The 14,672-nt window shown below is 35.8% G+C and overlaps 1 protein-coding gene across 1 annotated transcript; it reads left to right on the top strand.

Moving 5' to 3' along the window:
* Positions 1-522: 522 nt before the first annotated feature.
* LOC106178051 (unconventional myosin-Ic) lies at positions 523-13,858 on the top strand. The gene is made up of 32 exons (XM_013561050.2): positions 523-1,253; positions 1,721-2,044; positions 2,386-2,501; positions 3,080-3,278; positions 3,474-3,554; positions 4,112-4,210; positions 4,369-4,449; positions 4,885-4,983; positions 5,214-5,327; positions 5,448-5,519; positions 5,756-5,878; positions 6,080-6,147; positions 6,413-6,518; positions 6,922-7,002; positions 7,270-7,407; positions 7,799-7,894; positions 8,051-8,137; positions 8,444-8,549; positions 8,805-8,922; positions 9,077-9,190; positions 9,446-9,522; positions 9,808-9,876; positions 10,045-10,129; positions 10,355-10,514; positions 10,989-11,078; positions 11,410-11,503; positions 11,760-11,830; positions 12,125-12,266; positions 12,504-12,589; positions 12,711-12,811; positions 13,012-13,111; positions 13,348-13,858. Exons 2-32 carry the CDS (start codon positions 1,895-1,897, stop codon positions 13,393-13,395), a joined length of 3,171 nt encoding a protein of 1,056 aa, XP_013416504.1. The 5' UTR covers positions 523-1,253; positions 1,721-1,894; the 3' UTR covers positions 13,396-13,858.
* Positions 13,859-14,672: the final 814 nt, after the last annotated feature.

Genomic DNA, 14,672 nt, shown 5'->3' with positions numbered 1-14,672 from the left:
GCCATCTGGCGCAATAATGAATGAGTTTATAATGTGTACATGACCAAAAATATGATATATATTCCAATTGTTGATTTATTCAAATATCTGTCATTCCTCTACCACCTTTTAAATGACTGGTAAGATATATATAATTAAATAGACTTTGGAATTTTTAAACGGATGCCAATCACTTAAATATGTCTGATGGGAATTTCAGGATCATGATTTTATTAAAATCTTATGAATGCAGCTTAATTTTAAGTATACAATATTTGAAAGTGACTAATTCGTATGCAAACTCGTGACATGGTTCTGAAATTCAAGTAAGTCGATGACATTTTGTATCTGCATATGGTAACATAAAAACAGAACACTTGTCATATGTTTATTTTTTAATAGCTCAACAGCTTGACGATACCCTGAATATATGCACTAAAGTTTTAACGACGGTTTTGAACCTCTTCGTCATTGCTCGATTGGAAGCGTCTTCCTGAAATATTGACGCCAAAATTCTCACGCGCCATAATTAATGTTAACTTATTGTCTTTGTTGAAATTTTCCTGAATTTGCCTTGATTGCAAATTGTTTATATCTTGTACAATTTCGGTTTACGACATAAATATGGACCGACGTTTTTCATTAGATTGCAACCATACATTTGCATGATGTTCGTTGGCGTTTGATAATAGAAAAAGAAATGAAACTGTCCAGCTAACTTTATATTTTTAGACAAAATATATTGTGAACGTTCTTATTAATTAAAGCTTTGATGTTTATCATAATACTCATTTACTTTTGCCATCCTTTGATCTTTCATTACAGCCGGTTACGCGCTCGTACAGCTGGCTCTTATCTTTCACTTCAATAAAGTAATTAATTTGTACAAGAATCGTTCACCTCTTTAATTTGGGGAGACCAGTGACGCTTCATTTATGCACCTCTTTCGCTTTCCATAAAAATTTCCCGTTTATTTAAGATATTTAAGGAATGTAAAAATAACAAGGAAAGGAATCCCAGGAAGCAGAATGTTCCATGTGTTGAGGGCAGAATAGTCTGGGATTGTTTAGCTCTGTCGAAGAGACTGATCATATTGTGTAAGTCTTTTCACAACTTGCGACCATAAGCTGTCCGTGCACCAGCTGTCCATGTCGCCGTCTATCTGTTAGACAGGCCGGTTGTCACCAGGCTTACTTCAATGAAGCCAGGTGGTACAGTGGGTGGAACTAGGAGCCTACGTGACTGTGTAGTCGTTCAGTCCTCTGCATGACAAGGTAAGGCTCAATCTGAACATTTCACGCTGGCAAAAATATACTTAAATTCAAAATTCGCTTTATCCAAAATTTGGAACTGTTCTTTGACGTGCCTATTAGTTCGCTGATTTCGATATGTAAAACGTGTAGACTCAAACGTACTTTTATACTTATTGGTTGTGTAGTCTTTTTCAAACAGCGGTGGTCACAGTAAGTACACTGATATGCAAATGTTTTACTTGTGCTTTTGAAACATATGCTGGATTCTCTGACGTTAGTGATATAGCAAAAACCTGGGGTCAATTATCATTAACCTTTCCAGTGAAGTTGCAGGTGGAGTTAATAGGTCGTAATTGCAGTGGACATTAAACACAATTGGTGGGATAAATGGGCGTTTCAGTAATGAAGGATCGTTTACTAGTAATTAATCTAATTTGAAATGATAATCAAAGGTTATTATACATACGTATTATTGCTTATAATTCCAGCTTGTTGATAATGTCATATAACAAATATGTCACGACACCATGAAACCTAGAGTGAGACATCTATGATTAATACCAATTTGTGGAATTGAGACTGCGATCCGGGGTTAATGAATACGCCATATTGCCAAGGAAACAAAACATTCAACGTAAGATGAACACGGACCTTTCTCAAACATGTTGACAACAAACCAAGAGAAAACCATGGATACACTGAGTGCTCGAACTAAAGTTGGAGTTCAGGACTGTGTCCTTTTGGAGGACTATAAGTCCATGCAGGCTTTTGTGGATAACTTACAGAAAAGATTTCGAGAGGATCTAATATACGTATGTACAGAATGATTTAAAAGACACAATTTATTGCTCTAATCTAAAACTCACGTAAAAGCTATTTAAAAGCGATTGAATCGATTATGATGTACTTTTGTGTTGTAAAAAAATGTAGTTGTTACATATAGCGTTACATAGCTCTACCTCTTAACTATCAGCTTCTGCGTTCAAACGTTATAGCATTTTCCTCATTTTCAAACTTAAATGAAAGAAGGTTTTGCGTTTTGTCCCTCCCTGTCCTGAGGTTCGTCCCTTGCATATGTCTACCACTCATTTTGAAGAAATCCTTCACATTCATTCTGTTATGATTTTTTTTAAGCTAAGGTTTACTATTTCAGACTTACATCGGTCCAGTACTTATTTCAGTCAACCCCTACAGGACCTTGAACATATACAACGACCGTATTGTGGCTTTATATCAAAATGTTGGATTCTACGAAGTCCCACCTCACATGTGAGTATACAGTTACTTAAAGACTTTCTTAAAGAACTGGCCTGATGACGAAAATAAACAACATGGTATGGTATAGTTTTACTTTTTATTCAAAGGTACACTCCATGAAAGTTGCCCACCAAAATGGTTTTTCCTGGGAAAAAAGCGAATTTCTCTTACTAACGAATCCCCCTCTGCATTGGGATTCAACCTTTGATGAAATTTATGAAGGTTGATTTTAACGTAAAATGACCGGGCAGTCAATATAACAGTCACCATTTTCCTATAAGACCCAATGGAAATATCAAAGTCAGGTATGCTGCAGAAAAAAAATATGGAAGGGGTTAAATCAATTTTAAGGTGTATTAAGGTTTTATAAAAAGCCAAGGATGGCAACAATCAGCATTTTGGGATTTTCAAGCCAATGGAGTGTACCTTAAAGCGAACCAGAGCGCTTTCTTCTTACACTGATTACTGGCGTACTATACAAATGTTAAAGACTCTTGATCATTTTGGTTTTTTTAACGTATTAACAAAATCATTTTTATATTGTGAAATTTATGAGAGGTGACACATTAAATAATGTTTTATAAATCCAGTTATGCTATTGCCAACACAGCCTACCGGTCTATCGTGACTGAATTCCGAGACCAATGCGTACTTATCTCTGGGGAATCAGGAGCAGGAAAAACCGAAGCTACCAAAAAAATCTTGCACTATATAGCCGCCAGCTGTCCACACACAGTGAAGGTAGACCAAGTCAAGAAACGGCTGTTACAATCAAATCCTATCCTAGAAGTAAGCAACGTTTTAACTTGTATGTTTACTTGTCTACTCATATGTTGAAATTCCAGTTATTACATGTATGTGTAGCATGTGTTTGAAAGCTGTAAGTGCAAGCACACACTGAAACAAAAATGTGTTCCGGGTAAAAACGCAATTACTATATTTATTTTCAAATTATTTTAGGAATTGATTCTTTCTCTTCCTTAGGCTTTTGGAAACGCAAAGACAACGAGAAACGACAACTCTAGTCGGTTTGGCAAGTACATGGACATACAGTTCAGTATCAAGGTCGGTAAACTTAAGATACAAATAGCATTATGAATTAAAAAGCATAACAAAGAAAGAACTGCACACATTCGTATAACATTTATTTGAATGAGCAGCATACAATTCCACGGGTGAATCGCGAAACCGAGTCCTTTGTAACGTCCTTCTAAATAAATAAAATTAAGTAGTCGAAAATAAAGGCCTTTGTGCCTGATTGGATTCTGCACATGTCATTTTATACGTCATTTGAATATTATTAAAGACAGGGTGATTCATAAAAAAAGACCTTTTTTGTTTTCCCTCTAAAAATATTTCTAATGATAGTGCTTCAGTATTTATAGAGTCCCAGACAATTCTTCTGGTACCAATATGGATCTGAACAGGCAGTATACATATCAGAAGAATTGTTGGGGCTCTGCTCTATATCACCTAAAATATAATGGGGCAATATCATTAGAACCATCTTTTAGAGGGGGGGAATAGGTCGTTTTTTATGGACCACCCTGTAGATCTATACATGTATCGCAGGGAATCTATTCAGTCAGCTGTGTGCAAAGTGACAGTCTGTGGCATTTCAGGGACATCCCGTAGGCGGTCATATCCTCAACTACCTACTAGAAAAATCTAGAATTGTCAACCAAACAACCGGAGAGAGAAATTTCCATATATTCTATCAGGTATAATACTTTGTACTTTACCTTATTTTCGATTCAGTAATACAATAGGTGGTTTTTATTGTGTTTTTATTAAAGATATCGAGGCCATCTTGCTTGTGAATATGTATAACATGTTCTAAGAAAACAGCAAGGACCCAATTCTTACATTTTCTTCCTAGTTGCTGGCCAGCGGAGATAGAAAACTATTAGATCATCTTCGACTTCACAAAGATCCAAACTCGTATGCGATTCTTTGTAAGGTTAGTTGACATCGAGATTTTATTCAACGACATTGAACGTGAAAATTTTCTTCTCTTTAAAACAGTTAAAACAGTTTTGAAATTTCGAAAGAAATAAAACACAAGGTGTTTTCCTACAGGGCCCCATGTATATTTCTTATTTGTCATTTGTTCAGTTTGTTATACATTGCAATCTTAACTTTCTTATATGCTAAGCCACCTTCCATTATTGCATTGCAATTTGACTTTCTAACCTATTCTCGCTTATCGTTAAATTTGTGTTAGACTGAATACAAGTTTACATTATCTTCTTATGTAGCTTTTTATAATAAATATTGTAAACCACCACCCTGCTTCTTGATTCCTCCTTTTTCATTTTCAAATAAGCACATGCCGGTCAGAAAAGTGATAAATGCAATACTGCTTTCAATTTTTTTACACACAATATCATTTTAGGGGCAGTGTATTTCGGTCAATACAATTGACGATGCCGCAGAATTCGGAGAGATGAGAAAAGCTATGGAAATATGCGAGATTAAAGAGAGTGACCAGATGGTATGACTTCGATTTAGCAGCAATGTGATCCTTGAATATGTTTCATGTCGTCATCGATATACTTATCACGTTAAACGCACCTTTTTACAAGGACTTACTACAGGTTTAATAGAACGCGACTGCACTTTTTGTGAGTCAATCAAGTCGTGAATCTTACAATTCGTTGTCGCAATTGTATTCATATTTGTCCACATTAAAAACATTAATATTTTTGTTTGATTCTGCTTTAGGAATTGTTTACAGTAGTCGCAGCAGTCATGCATCTCGGGAATATGAAGTTTGCATCAGAGAGAGGCGGCAGTGCTGACGTCATGAATAAAGTCCCAGTAGAAATCGTCAGTCAGGTACGTTAGCTAACAGGGTTTCTCGGCTGGATTGCATCGATATTCGACAAATTTCCCTATACAAATTACATATTATTCATGTTGGATGTGATTTTATAGGAGCGTTTCTTTTTCACTTAGTTGTTGGGCTGTAAAGAGGAAAAACTGCTTCGGGGTTTGCTCAATCGAACTATAGATGTCAGAGGAGAAAAGGTTAGTGTATTTTGCTATTTATGACTATAAGTTATATCTAAAAAGTTTATCATACAGTTTCACTGAAAAATACAGTCAATTGTTGCAGGCCGCGTGTAGACTGCATTTGTCCAACGGGCCGGGTTTCCCATACAGAAAGTGATGTAGGCTAATAGAGCAGTTCATTTATGAATAATTGTTATCAGAAAAAAGAAAAAATAGACAAATGTTATAAAACTTAATTAAATTGCTTACAGGTGGTGACCCCGTTGACAAAAGAACAAGCCATTCACGCTAGAGATGCGTTGGCGAAAGGAATTTATGACCGACTCTTTTCATGGCTTGTCAAAAGAATTAATGATTCACTAGGAGCCAAAGAGGTGTGTCTGTTTTTGGTTCTTCGTTTGTTTTGCTTTCATTTTACAGGTCGGACAGGCCTAACTATATTTATATTAAACTATCCTGTGTATTATGATAAGTTGAAGAAAAAAGAAAAAAAACAATAACGTCATTATGTCGTTCGTTATTCTGTTATTATTATTATTATTATTATTATTATTTTTTTTTGCTCGTGTTATTAGGACGAAGAGGTCAAGCCAGTTATGGGGTTATTGGACATTTACGGATTTGAAGTATTTCTTCACAACAGGTTGGTTTAGTTTTCTCTCTTAACAATCCGCATGATGAATGGTTTTCGTAAAGTATCATCCTAAATCAATGCATAACGTACATTTGAGCGTGCTCAGAAAAAAATGGGAGATCCAGTCCCAATATCTATCAAAGAGAGGAATGGCTCAGGGCCCAACACTTTTTTTTCATACTTCCTCGATACAGCAATGATGAAGATCAGTGTGTTTCAGTACAATGTGTTCCGGTAAATGCACTGTGCATCCACCCTTGTCCTATTCTTTTAGCTTTGAGCAGTTTTGCATCAACTACTGTAACGAGAAGCTGCAACAGCTTTTCATCACCCTAACCCTGAAATCAGAGCAAGATGAATACATTAATGAAGGTATTGAGGTAAGTGCTGGGCAAGAGCAGTTGGCTTTGGAAAGATATTTACTAGTACAACACAACATGAAATGATTGATCATGATAGTTGGTGACCTTTTACTCAAGGTTTCTTTTTGTACGGTCTATTTTATTTATTTATTACTCTTTACAGTGTATTTTGTTATGTAGTCGTTTATTTTTATATCTCATTTTGCTCGGAAACGAATTAAATACAGGCCTGGGCAGTGCATATACTAAAGTTCTTATGGTCTCTGGGTGTATCATAGATGTTTAGTTTTAGTTTTAAACAATTCTAAGCAGTTTGTACCTCTGCTTGGAGAGTGTTCCATTTTTGTATGTTTCGTCATGTTTGCGTTTCATATCATGGTAATCAGTGTTTTGTATCTTTATATGTGTAAATGTATTTCAGTGGGAACCAGTACAGTTCTTTAATAACAAAATCATCTGTGACTTAATCGACGCTAAGCCAGTAGGAATCATGGCAATTTTGGTATGTCAACTACGTGCAGTTCCATCTTTTACAGGCTTGTTTTATTACTAGTTAACTGAAGTGTTTTAACAATAAAATGCCACTGCACACAGCGAATTTGTATTGCAATACAGTTTTAATAGGCACCATTTTACTCATACGTGCTTTGTTGCGAACTGGTCCCGTCACTTACCATAATTTCACATTTTGCATTTAGGTGTCATTGCAGAAATACTTTTCTTTAAAAAAATAAGACGTTCTATAAAAATAAGTATGGATATGTTCTAGGACGAAGAGTGTTTGAGACCGGGGGATGCCACTGATTTCACATTTCTAGAAAAGCTTGCAGACACGTTTGGCACGCACCCCCACTTTGTGTGCCATGCCACAGCAGAATATCAAATTAGACGAACACTTAAACAGGACGTAAGTTTTGTACATTCTCTATCAATTTTGATTTGCAAACATTTTCAACCATCATGTTCAGTTTGTAACAATGAGCAACGGTAATTAGATATCTTAGAGAGAGAGAGAGGGGTAAGTGGAAAACAACCTGTTCTAGATGTAATATTTTCCAAGGCGATCTTTATTTTGTACATATTTATGAATATATATATTTATAAAATACAATGTTTTTAAGTAATCTTGGCTATTACTGATTATGTATGTATGATTTGTTTTGATTCAGCAAGAGAAAAAAAGTGGTTCATTCTTTACATGAAGTTGTGATGGAATGTAATTCGACTGTGGCAAAATATAGTTAATTATGCTTCTCTTTCAAAAGCTCTATCAAACCAGTACGTTTCTAATTTTCTAGGAGTTTCGGATATTGCACTACGCCGGTGATGTGACGTACAAACTACGTGGGTTCATGGACAAAAACAATGACCTACTCTTTAGAAACTTGAAGGAGGTACGCGAGACAGAATTGCATGCATCAAGTTACTATAATACGAAATCTATTACTCAAAAAAGATTATATTTAGCATTTGTCAAAATCCCATCTATAAACCTGTTTTATATCGGTCTTTGTAAGTGTATTTTACACCAAATTATGTTTCATACATAGGTCATCAGTGAGTCAAAGAACAGAGTGAGTTCCGACTGTTTCCCAAAAGAGGAAATCTGTGCCGACAACAAGAAAAGACCTGTTACTGTAAGTGAGACACTTCCCTAACGCGAGTTTCTTAGATTTAATTCATCGTCAAGTAGCATCCGTCAATAACCGTTTTTTTTTTTTTTTTTTTTTTTTTTTTTGCATTTTCTGTATGTGCATGTGCTCTAGATTTTGAAAACATGTACAGATAATTCACTTAAAAGATAATATCGAAACAAAATGTTTCTCCAGTTAGCCAGTACAAAAAGGAGAAAAAGATTTGTTCATGTGTTCTTTTTTACTTTGACATGTATGCCAAGCTGATGACACATATATGCGTATATGCAAAACCCGTGTTATATTTAGGCAGGGTCCCAGTTCCGGACAAGTCTAGCCGAGCTGATGGACATTTTGATGTCTAAACAACCATGTTACGTCCGCTGCATCAAGCCTAATAACAACAAGAGGGCATGTAAGAAAGAGAGTTAACGTAACATCTTAATATAATATTCAGATTCCATTTTGGTGTGAATTGCATGCTCTTATTTTTAGCTTGAAAAAGCCTCCTGCACTCAAATTGAACATATCTTTTGGTGCGTGAAATCAAATGCGCGGTGCTTAACACGATGTCACATTCATCATTTCGACACGCACGAAACAAAAGTTATAGCGCGCCATTGGCAGTGAGTATGATTAAACAATAATATCTAATTGTTGAAAATTTCAGACACTTTTGATGAAAGGCTTGTAAGACACCAGGTCACCTATTTAGGCTTACTGGAAAATGTCCGACTTCGAAGAGCGGGCTTTGCTTACAGACGGCCATACGAAGTTTTCTTCAGAAGGTAGGTAGGATTTTTTTTTTTTTTGATGGATGTAAGTAGCCATTGAAAATAAAAAAATCTTGCAAGCCTTAGTATATTTGTTTTTTTTTTAATCAAGCACTAGGGGTTTCTATAAGCTTGATAAAGCTGCTTTAACGTATTTTTTCTAACTTAGATACAAATGCTTATCAAAGGAAACGTGGCCCGTGTTCCATGGTACTGCAAGACATGGTACACAGCTGCTTGTGAAGTATCTGCCAATGAAAGAAGACGACTTCAGACTGGGAGAGTAAGTCAAGTCACGTGTAATGGTCTTTGTTTAAAAAAGTAAAAGAGTTTAAAAGAGGAGAAGTATTTTGTCACTCATTATTGAGAGAAAATTGCGTAGAAATTTTGATATGCATAAAAGGTACTTGCCTACTTTTCCTGTATGATTTGATTTGTAAATTGGTATGAAAATGTATGTTGATTTATTGGGTTAAAATTTTGCCTCTTTCGACATTTAAAGAGTTATTTATTTTCTACCTGTATTATCAATTTCAAGGACCAAGATTTTTATTCGGTTGCCAGAAACGCTGTTTGCAATTGAGGATGTATTGCAAGAATCCAGGAACCGATTTGGTGAGTGGAAATACGGAGCTCGTTCTTCTTGAGAGTGGCATAGATGATGAAATATTAAATCAAATAAAAGTTCAGTTGTTATTATTATTACACCTTTCATCACAGAACAATAGACGTAAGATTAAAACGTTGTGCTGCTTTAAGTTTAGGCCTACACGAGCCTGGTGAATTTGTTTGATTTAAAGTTCAGTTTAGTGCTCCCAAATGTGTCACACCCAGCAAGTGAAAACACCTAAATGCATCTGTAAATGTTATTTAGCCATTGCTCCTATTTTCTGTCACTAGCCAGTATCATCCAGTGCTGTTTCAGAGCATATTACTACAGGCAGAAGTTTCTCAAGATGAAATGGGCAGGTAAGATGTCATGGTTAAAATTGAAAAATTGTATTGAAGCAGTATTACATACTTCCCTTTTTTCAAGTAGAAAAAAAGGCGATGTAAGTATAGGCATATAGTGAGGTATTCACCTTCAGAATCCTATTTAGAATAATTATTTAAAACTTGGCAAAATATTTATTTCAGCGGTTATCATAGCTGCTCACTGGCGGAGTTACCTGGCACGGCAAGAGCTCAAAAGACGAAAACGTGCGGCATTGTGTATTCGAAAGTAGGTTCAAGAAGCGTTTTAGAAAAAAAAAAAACATTTCTGACACTAGTTACATTATTAGCCTTTGGGTTTATTTATTATTCTTTAGATTATTATCAATTCATTCTTCTAAATTCAGTTCGTCAGTTTACATGTATGCATACATGGAAATGGAAATGATTTATTTTACAAATATACTTGTATCAAAGTACAGGATTTAGATATCTTAATGTTTCCATCTCTCAGATTTGTGAAAGGGTTCATTAACCGACACAACGAACTCTGCCCAGAGAACAAAGCTTTCATCCACCATATGCGCATTAATTATATTAGGAGACTCAGAGATAGGCTGCCGACATCTTTCCTGGATGACGCATGGCCGCCAACACATCCTTTTATGGAGACTGTAAGTGAAATCACGCCCGAATGTGTTGTATTTTTCTGGACAATACATATATCGTCTAGAATTCATAGAGACTGGTTGTATTAAAATAATAAATGTTCATTCTACTGATCAACCGGCTTAATCAATTGGGATGTAGTGACTGATTATTCTACTGATCAACCGGCTTATATTATTTGGATGTAGTGATTTTGTGCGAAAAAAGTTCAAGTTAGTCGAATTGCGTTCATATGCATGTCGATCTGCTTGTTTAGAAGTAATAGAATGAGCATCGTTCTTTCAATAAGCGCTGCGCTTATAATGGTATCTTCCCAAATCTGCATGTGATGAATCAGGGCAGTTTATCATACTTACTAATCCTATACCTTCATTTTGTGCTTAAGCTATTAAAGTAAAGTGGAAAAATTGACAGATATGAGATAGCTGTATCTCCTTTTTTCTATCCGCCATTTTCCTTACGCCTTATTGATATTTCAGACCGCTCGTCTGCTGCAGAAAATGCATCGTAAAAACTTGATTAGAAAATACTGCTTACAACTTAAAAAGGATAGAAAAAGAATGAGACAGGTAAGTTCGCTGGACTTGAAAAGTAAATCTATTTATTTGTATGTACTGTAGGTTTTGTCGTTGACAAAGTGGCGACCGGCGATGGACCCAAAATTAACTTATCAACGAAAGAATGATTTTATCCATTATTCAACAATCAAATACATCAAATCGCTAAATCCTTCTTCAACTGTCTAACTCTTTGTCCACAAACAAGAAGCACATGGTTCTAACAAGAAACTGACAACAGCAGGCAATCGAATTCTTGCAAGACATAATTCTATTTTCGTTCACATACATATAATGGCACAACCCCAAAACGTCTGAATTATTTAACGTGGACCTTTTTCAGCTAGAGCAAAAATTGATAGCGCACGAACTGTTCAAAGGAAACAAAGAGGGTTATGAGAACAGTATCCCAGAACCATTCCGTACCTCAAGATTGTGTAAGTTGATCTTTGACTGATATTGTCTTTTCAGCTGATATTATCAACTGAGATAATATCATCCTAATTTTGTGTGATATCCCAGGTTTAAATATATATTTTTGCAATATTTCATTTTTGGTAAATAAGGCAAATATTGTATCGACTATATAATCAGAGGTATGGTTAGTAAAAAAAAATGTATACCATTATTTGAAGTAAAATTTAAAGTTGGTTTCTTTATACATGCAGTACGAACTATGTCTATATATTTCAGCCAAATCCCAAGAAATTATGCTGAATAACGTTTTTATTGCTAACGTTAAGCAAAGAAAAGAAGCAATTAGGGTAAGTTACTCTCAGTTAATACATGTGACACGCGTACGATGAAGCACTACATTTCCAATGTACATGTTAATTGACGGTAAGGTGCATACAACTTTTTACACGCTGTTAGATAATTTTTAACATAGGCCTATTTTTAATAATGAAATAGAACATTTTTATAATTTAGAAAGTTTTTTATACTTCACAGTTTTAAGTGTTCAAGATAATTTAGACATGTTTTTATGACATAAGCTTATTCTAAATATTAAATTGATAATTTAATTTACAGTTAATACCATGCTAGTTATTTTACAGTACGTGTCCCAGGTTTTGAAGTATAACCGCAACGGTTACGGCTCCAGGAGGCGTATCCTTGTCGTCACGGATAAAGCATCTTATATCCTCAGTCGATATAATTACAAACTCAGGGACAAAATCTTCCACAAAAATTTAAAAGGTCAGTTAACCGTTTCAATTCATGTGTTAATGAATAGGCCCTTTAATGAGAGGCTATCATTCTACATGTATCGTCTCACTCGGATCGAGGTTCTCGGATGATCAAAATGCATGTGGGCGCACAAAGAACATCGTGCTTTTGTTAAATCTTATTTTCAGTAGAATTTAAATCGCAATATTGATTCCAGTTATCGATCATTGTTTATTGTATCTTCAAGCCATAAATTGTGATTTACAGCTATCACCACCAGCGAACTGTCCGATGATTTCTTTGTACTCCACACGAATTCTTCCGAAAGAAACAACAATAGGATCTACAACAAGGTGAGTTGATTGCAACTTTTAATAGTGAGTATATATTGATATTGTCTATGTCAATAGAAAAATGCCGGAAAATAGATAGATAACCTTGTTTAGTTTGTTTATCATATAATTACAATTCTAGGGCGACATTATTTTGCGGAGCGGACATGTAATAGAGGCCATTGTAAAAATAGCTGTTGCCGCCAAGAAACTGCGTGCCGTGGAAATTGCAAGAGAAGGAAGGTATATATACATGTACCCTAAGCGTAGACTTATACGGATATCTTATATTATGTTAGTAGACAGTATAATGTTATCTATGATCACAGAGAGAAAGAACAATTACCCCAAGCGATATAATCGTTTAAAATATTTTCCTGGTTTCTTTTTCTGGTTTTGGTTTTACATTGTTTTCTGAGACATTTTTATCCTCCTTCTTTCAGTATCACTCACAATATGATCAATGGAAAGCAAGGTTTGATTGAATTTATTCGGGGCAGCAAACATCACGTAACAATCGGCAAGGCTGGCGAACTACGCGTGGTACTTTCATATTGCATTTTAATAAATTCGTTCACTTGTGTAAATTGCAATTGGTTACTTACAATTTAGCTTAAGTGTTAATTATGCGCGTTCATCACTTTATCAGCAATGTTGTTATCGTTTAACATTAAGGCATAATAATTATCAATCGTTTGATCCCATTTTAAACGAAAAAAAAAAATGTAAAATATACCTGTCTTTTTTTCTACCTCTATCGTTTTTTTTTTCATTGGTAGGTTGCACCTACGGGATACACATCAGATCGAGAGGCGATTTATATTTAAAAGAATCAAGAAGGCAAAGTGACTGATCGAACCAAGGGTCTATCAACTAGCCAATAAACTTAGAGATTATGAGCTGCTTTTGTTGTGGAATATGTTTTTACTGACTCTTAAGTGTGCAATGGGAGAGAAACACGTACATGGCGTAAAAGATCAATATTTTCATCAGTAACATACACTGTTTAACACTGAAAAACTTATTTTCTTTTATCAGTTAGGCCTAAAGTAAACCAACATGTAGGGATATTTTGAAGATTATACATTTTAAACAAATGAGAAGCACACAATACTGAATACATGTATGACAGTAGGCCTAAATATTTCTTAGGTTCTTGAAATTATTACAGTGTATTCATAATGCTGTGCCGACTTACATTTTTTATCATGTAATATGCCTTTACACATGAATAGGTGAAACAGTGAATGTGGATACAGAATAAGAATAATCAAAACGATTTAATCTCCATCCATGTTGTTTTATTATCAGTACATAAAGCGGACAAACTTAATATTATTTGCCGTTAAAGGTATTCTGTCCTCGCTAAAAAAAGCAGCAATTTAAGTCTACTACCGATTCATGGCTCAGTTTGCTCGAGCCGCCCCTGCACTTGGATTCGATGTTGTATACCATAATTTATTGAATGATATACTCGTTATCCTTAATATCTGCCCGGTCACTAAGTCCCAGATAGCAAACAGTGGTCGCGCCAACGGTGGCCCGACGACTTTGCCTCCGTCGGGCCAACGTTGGCAGACGACGTCGGCTCCAGGTCGGCGTGTCCGGCGGCGCGCTGTCGGCCCACCGGTGGTCTGCGTTGTTATGCCGACCATTTGCCAACTTTGCGCCAACGTTGGCCCAACGTCGTTATGAGCTATTACTATCGGCGGTAAGCCGCTGTTATGCCAACGATGCCACTATCTTGCCAACGTTGCACCAACGTTGGGCCGACGTCATATTATCGATAACCATGCCGACCTTTTGCCGACGTCGCGCCAACGTTGGGCTTATGTCGTTATGAGCTTTTGCTATCGGCGGTTAGCTGCTGTTATGCCAACGTCGGGCCAACTTCGTCAGCTAGCTATGAATCAATCGGTGAACGTTGGCAATAGGGTATCAGTGGTGTTTCTCCGTAATAACCCTCTAACTTAAGGGAAAAATTCCCGTTAACGTTGGCCTAAAAGATCTTCCTGTACATTTAATTTTAGAAGGAAATGTCGATGTCACTAGTGGGCACTTTATTTTAGTGAATTTATTGTTTTTAAGGTCTAAATTGGGAAAT

The sequence above is a fragment of the Lingula anatina genome, chromosome 1 (genome assembly GCF_051362555.1).
Source record: "Lingula anatina isolate TDL-2025a chromosome 1, LinAna3.0, whole genome shotgun sequence".
NCBI lineage: Eukaryota > Metazoa > Brachiopoda > Lingulata > Lingulida > Lingulidae > Lingula > Lingula anatina.
Note: the sequence above shows the minus strand (reverse complement) of the source record. Positions and strands in the feature narration are given on the sequence as shown.

What these genes read in the sequence shown, in the direction of transcription:
- LOC106178051 (XM_013561050.2), top strand. Translation starts at nt 1,895, where the DNA reads ATGTTGACAACAAACCAAGAGAAAACCATGGATACACTGAGTGCTCGA. An exon ending in AATCAAATCCTATCCTAGAA is followed by an intron (nt 3,279 to 3,473) that starts GTAAGCAACGTT and finishes TCTCTTCCTTAG; the next exon opens with GCTTTTGGAAACGCAAAGAC. An exon ending in TCTTTAGAAACTTGAAGGAG is followed by an intron (nt 7,895 to 8,050) that starts GTACGCGAGACA and finishes TTTCATACATAG; the next exon opens with GTCATCAGTGAGTCAAAGAA.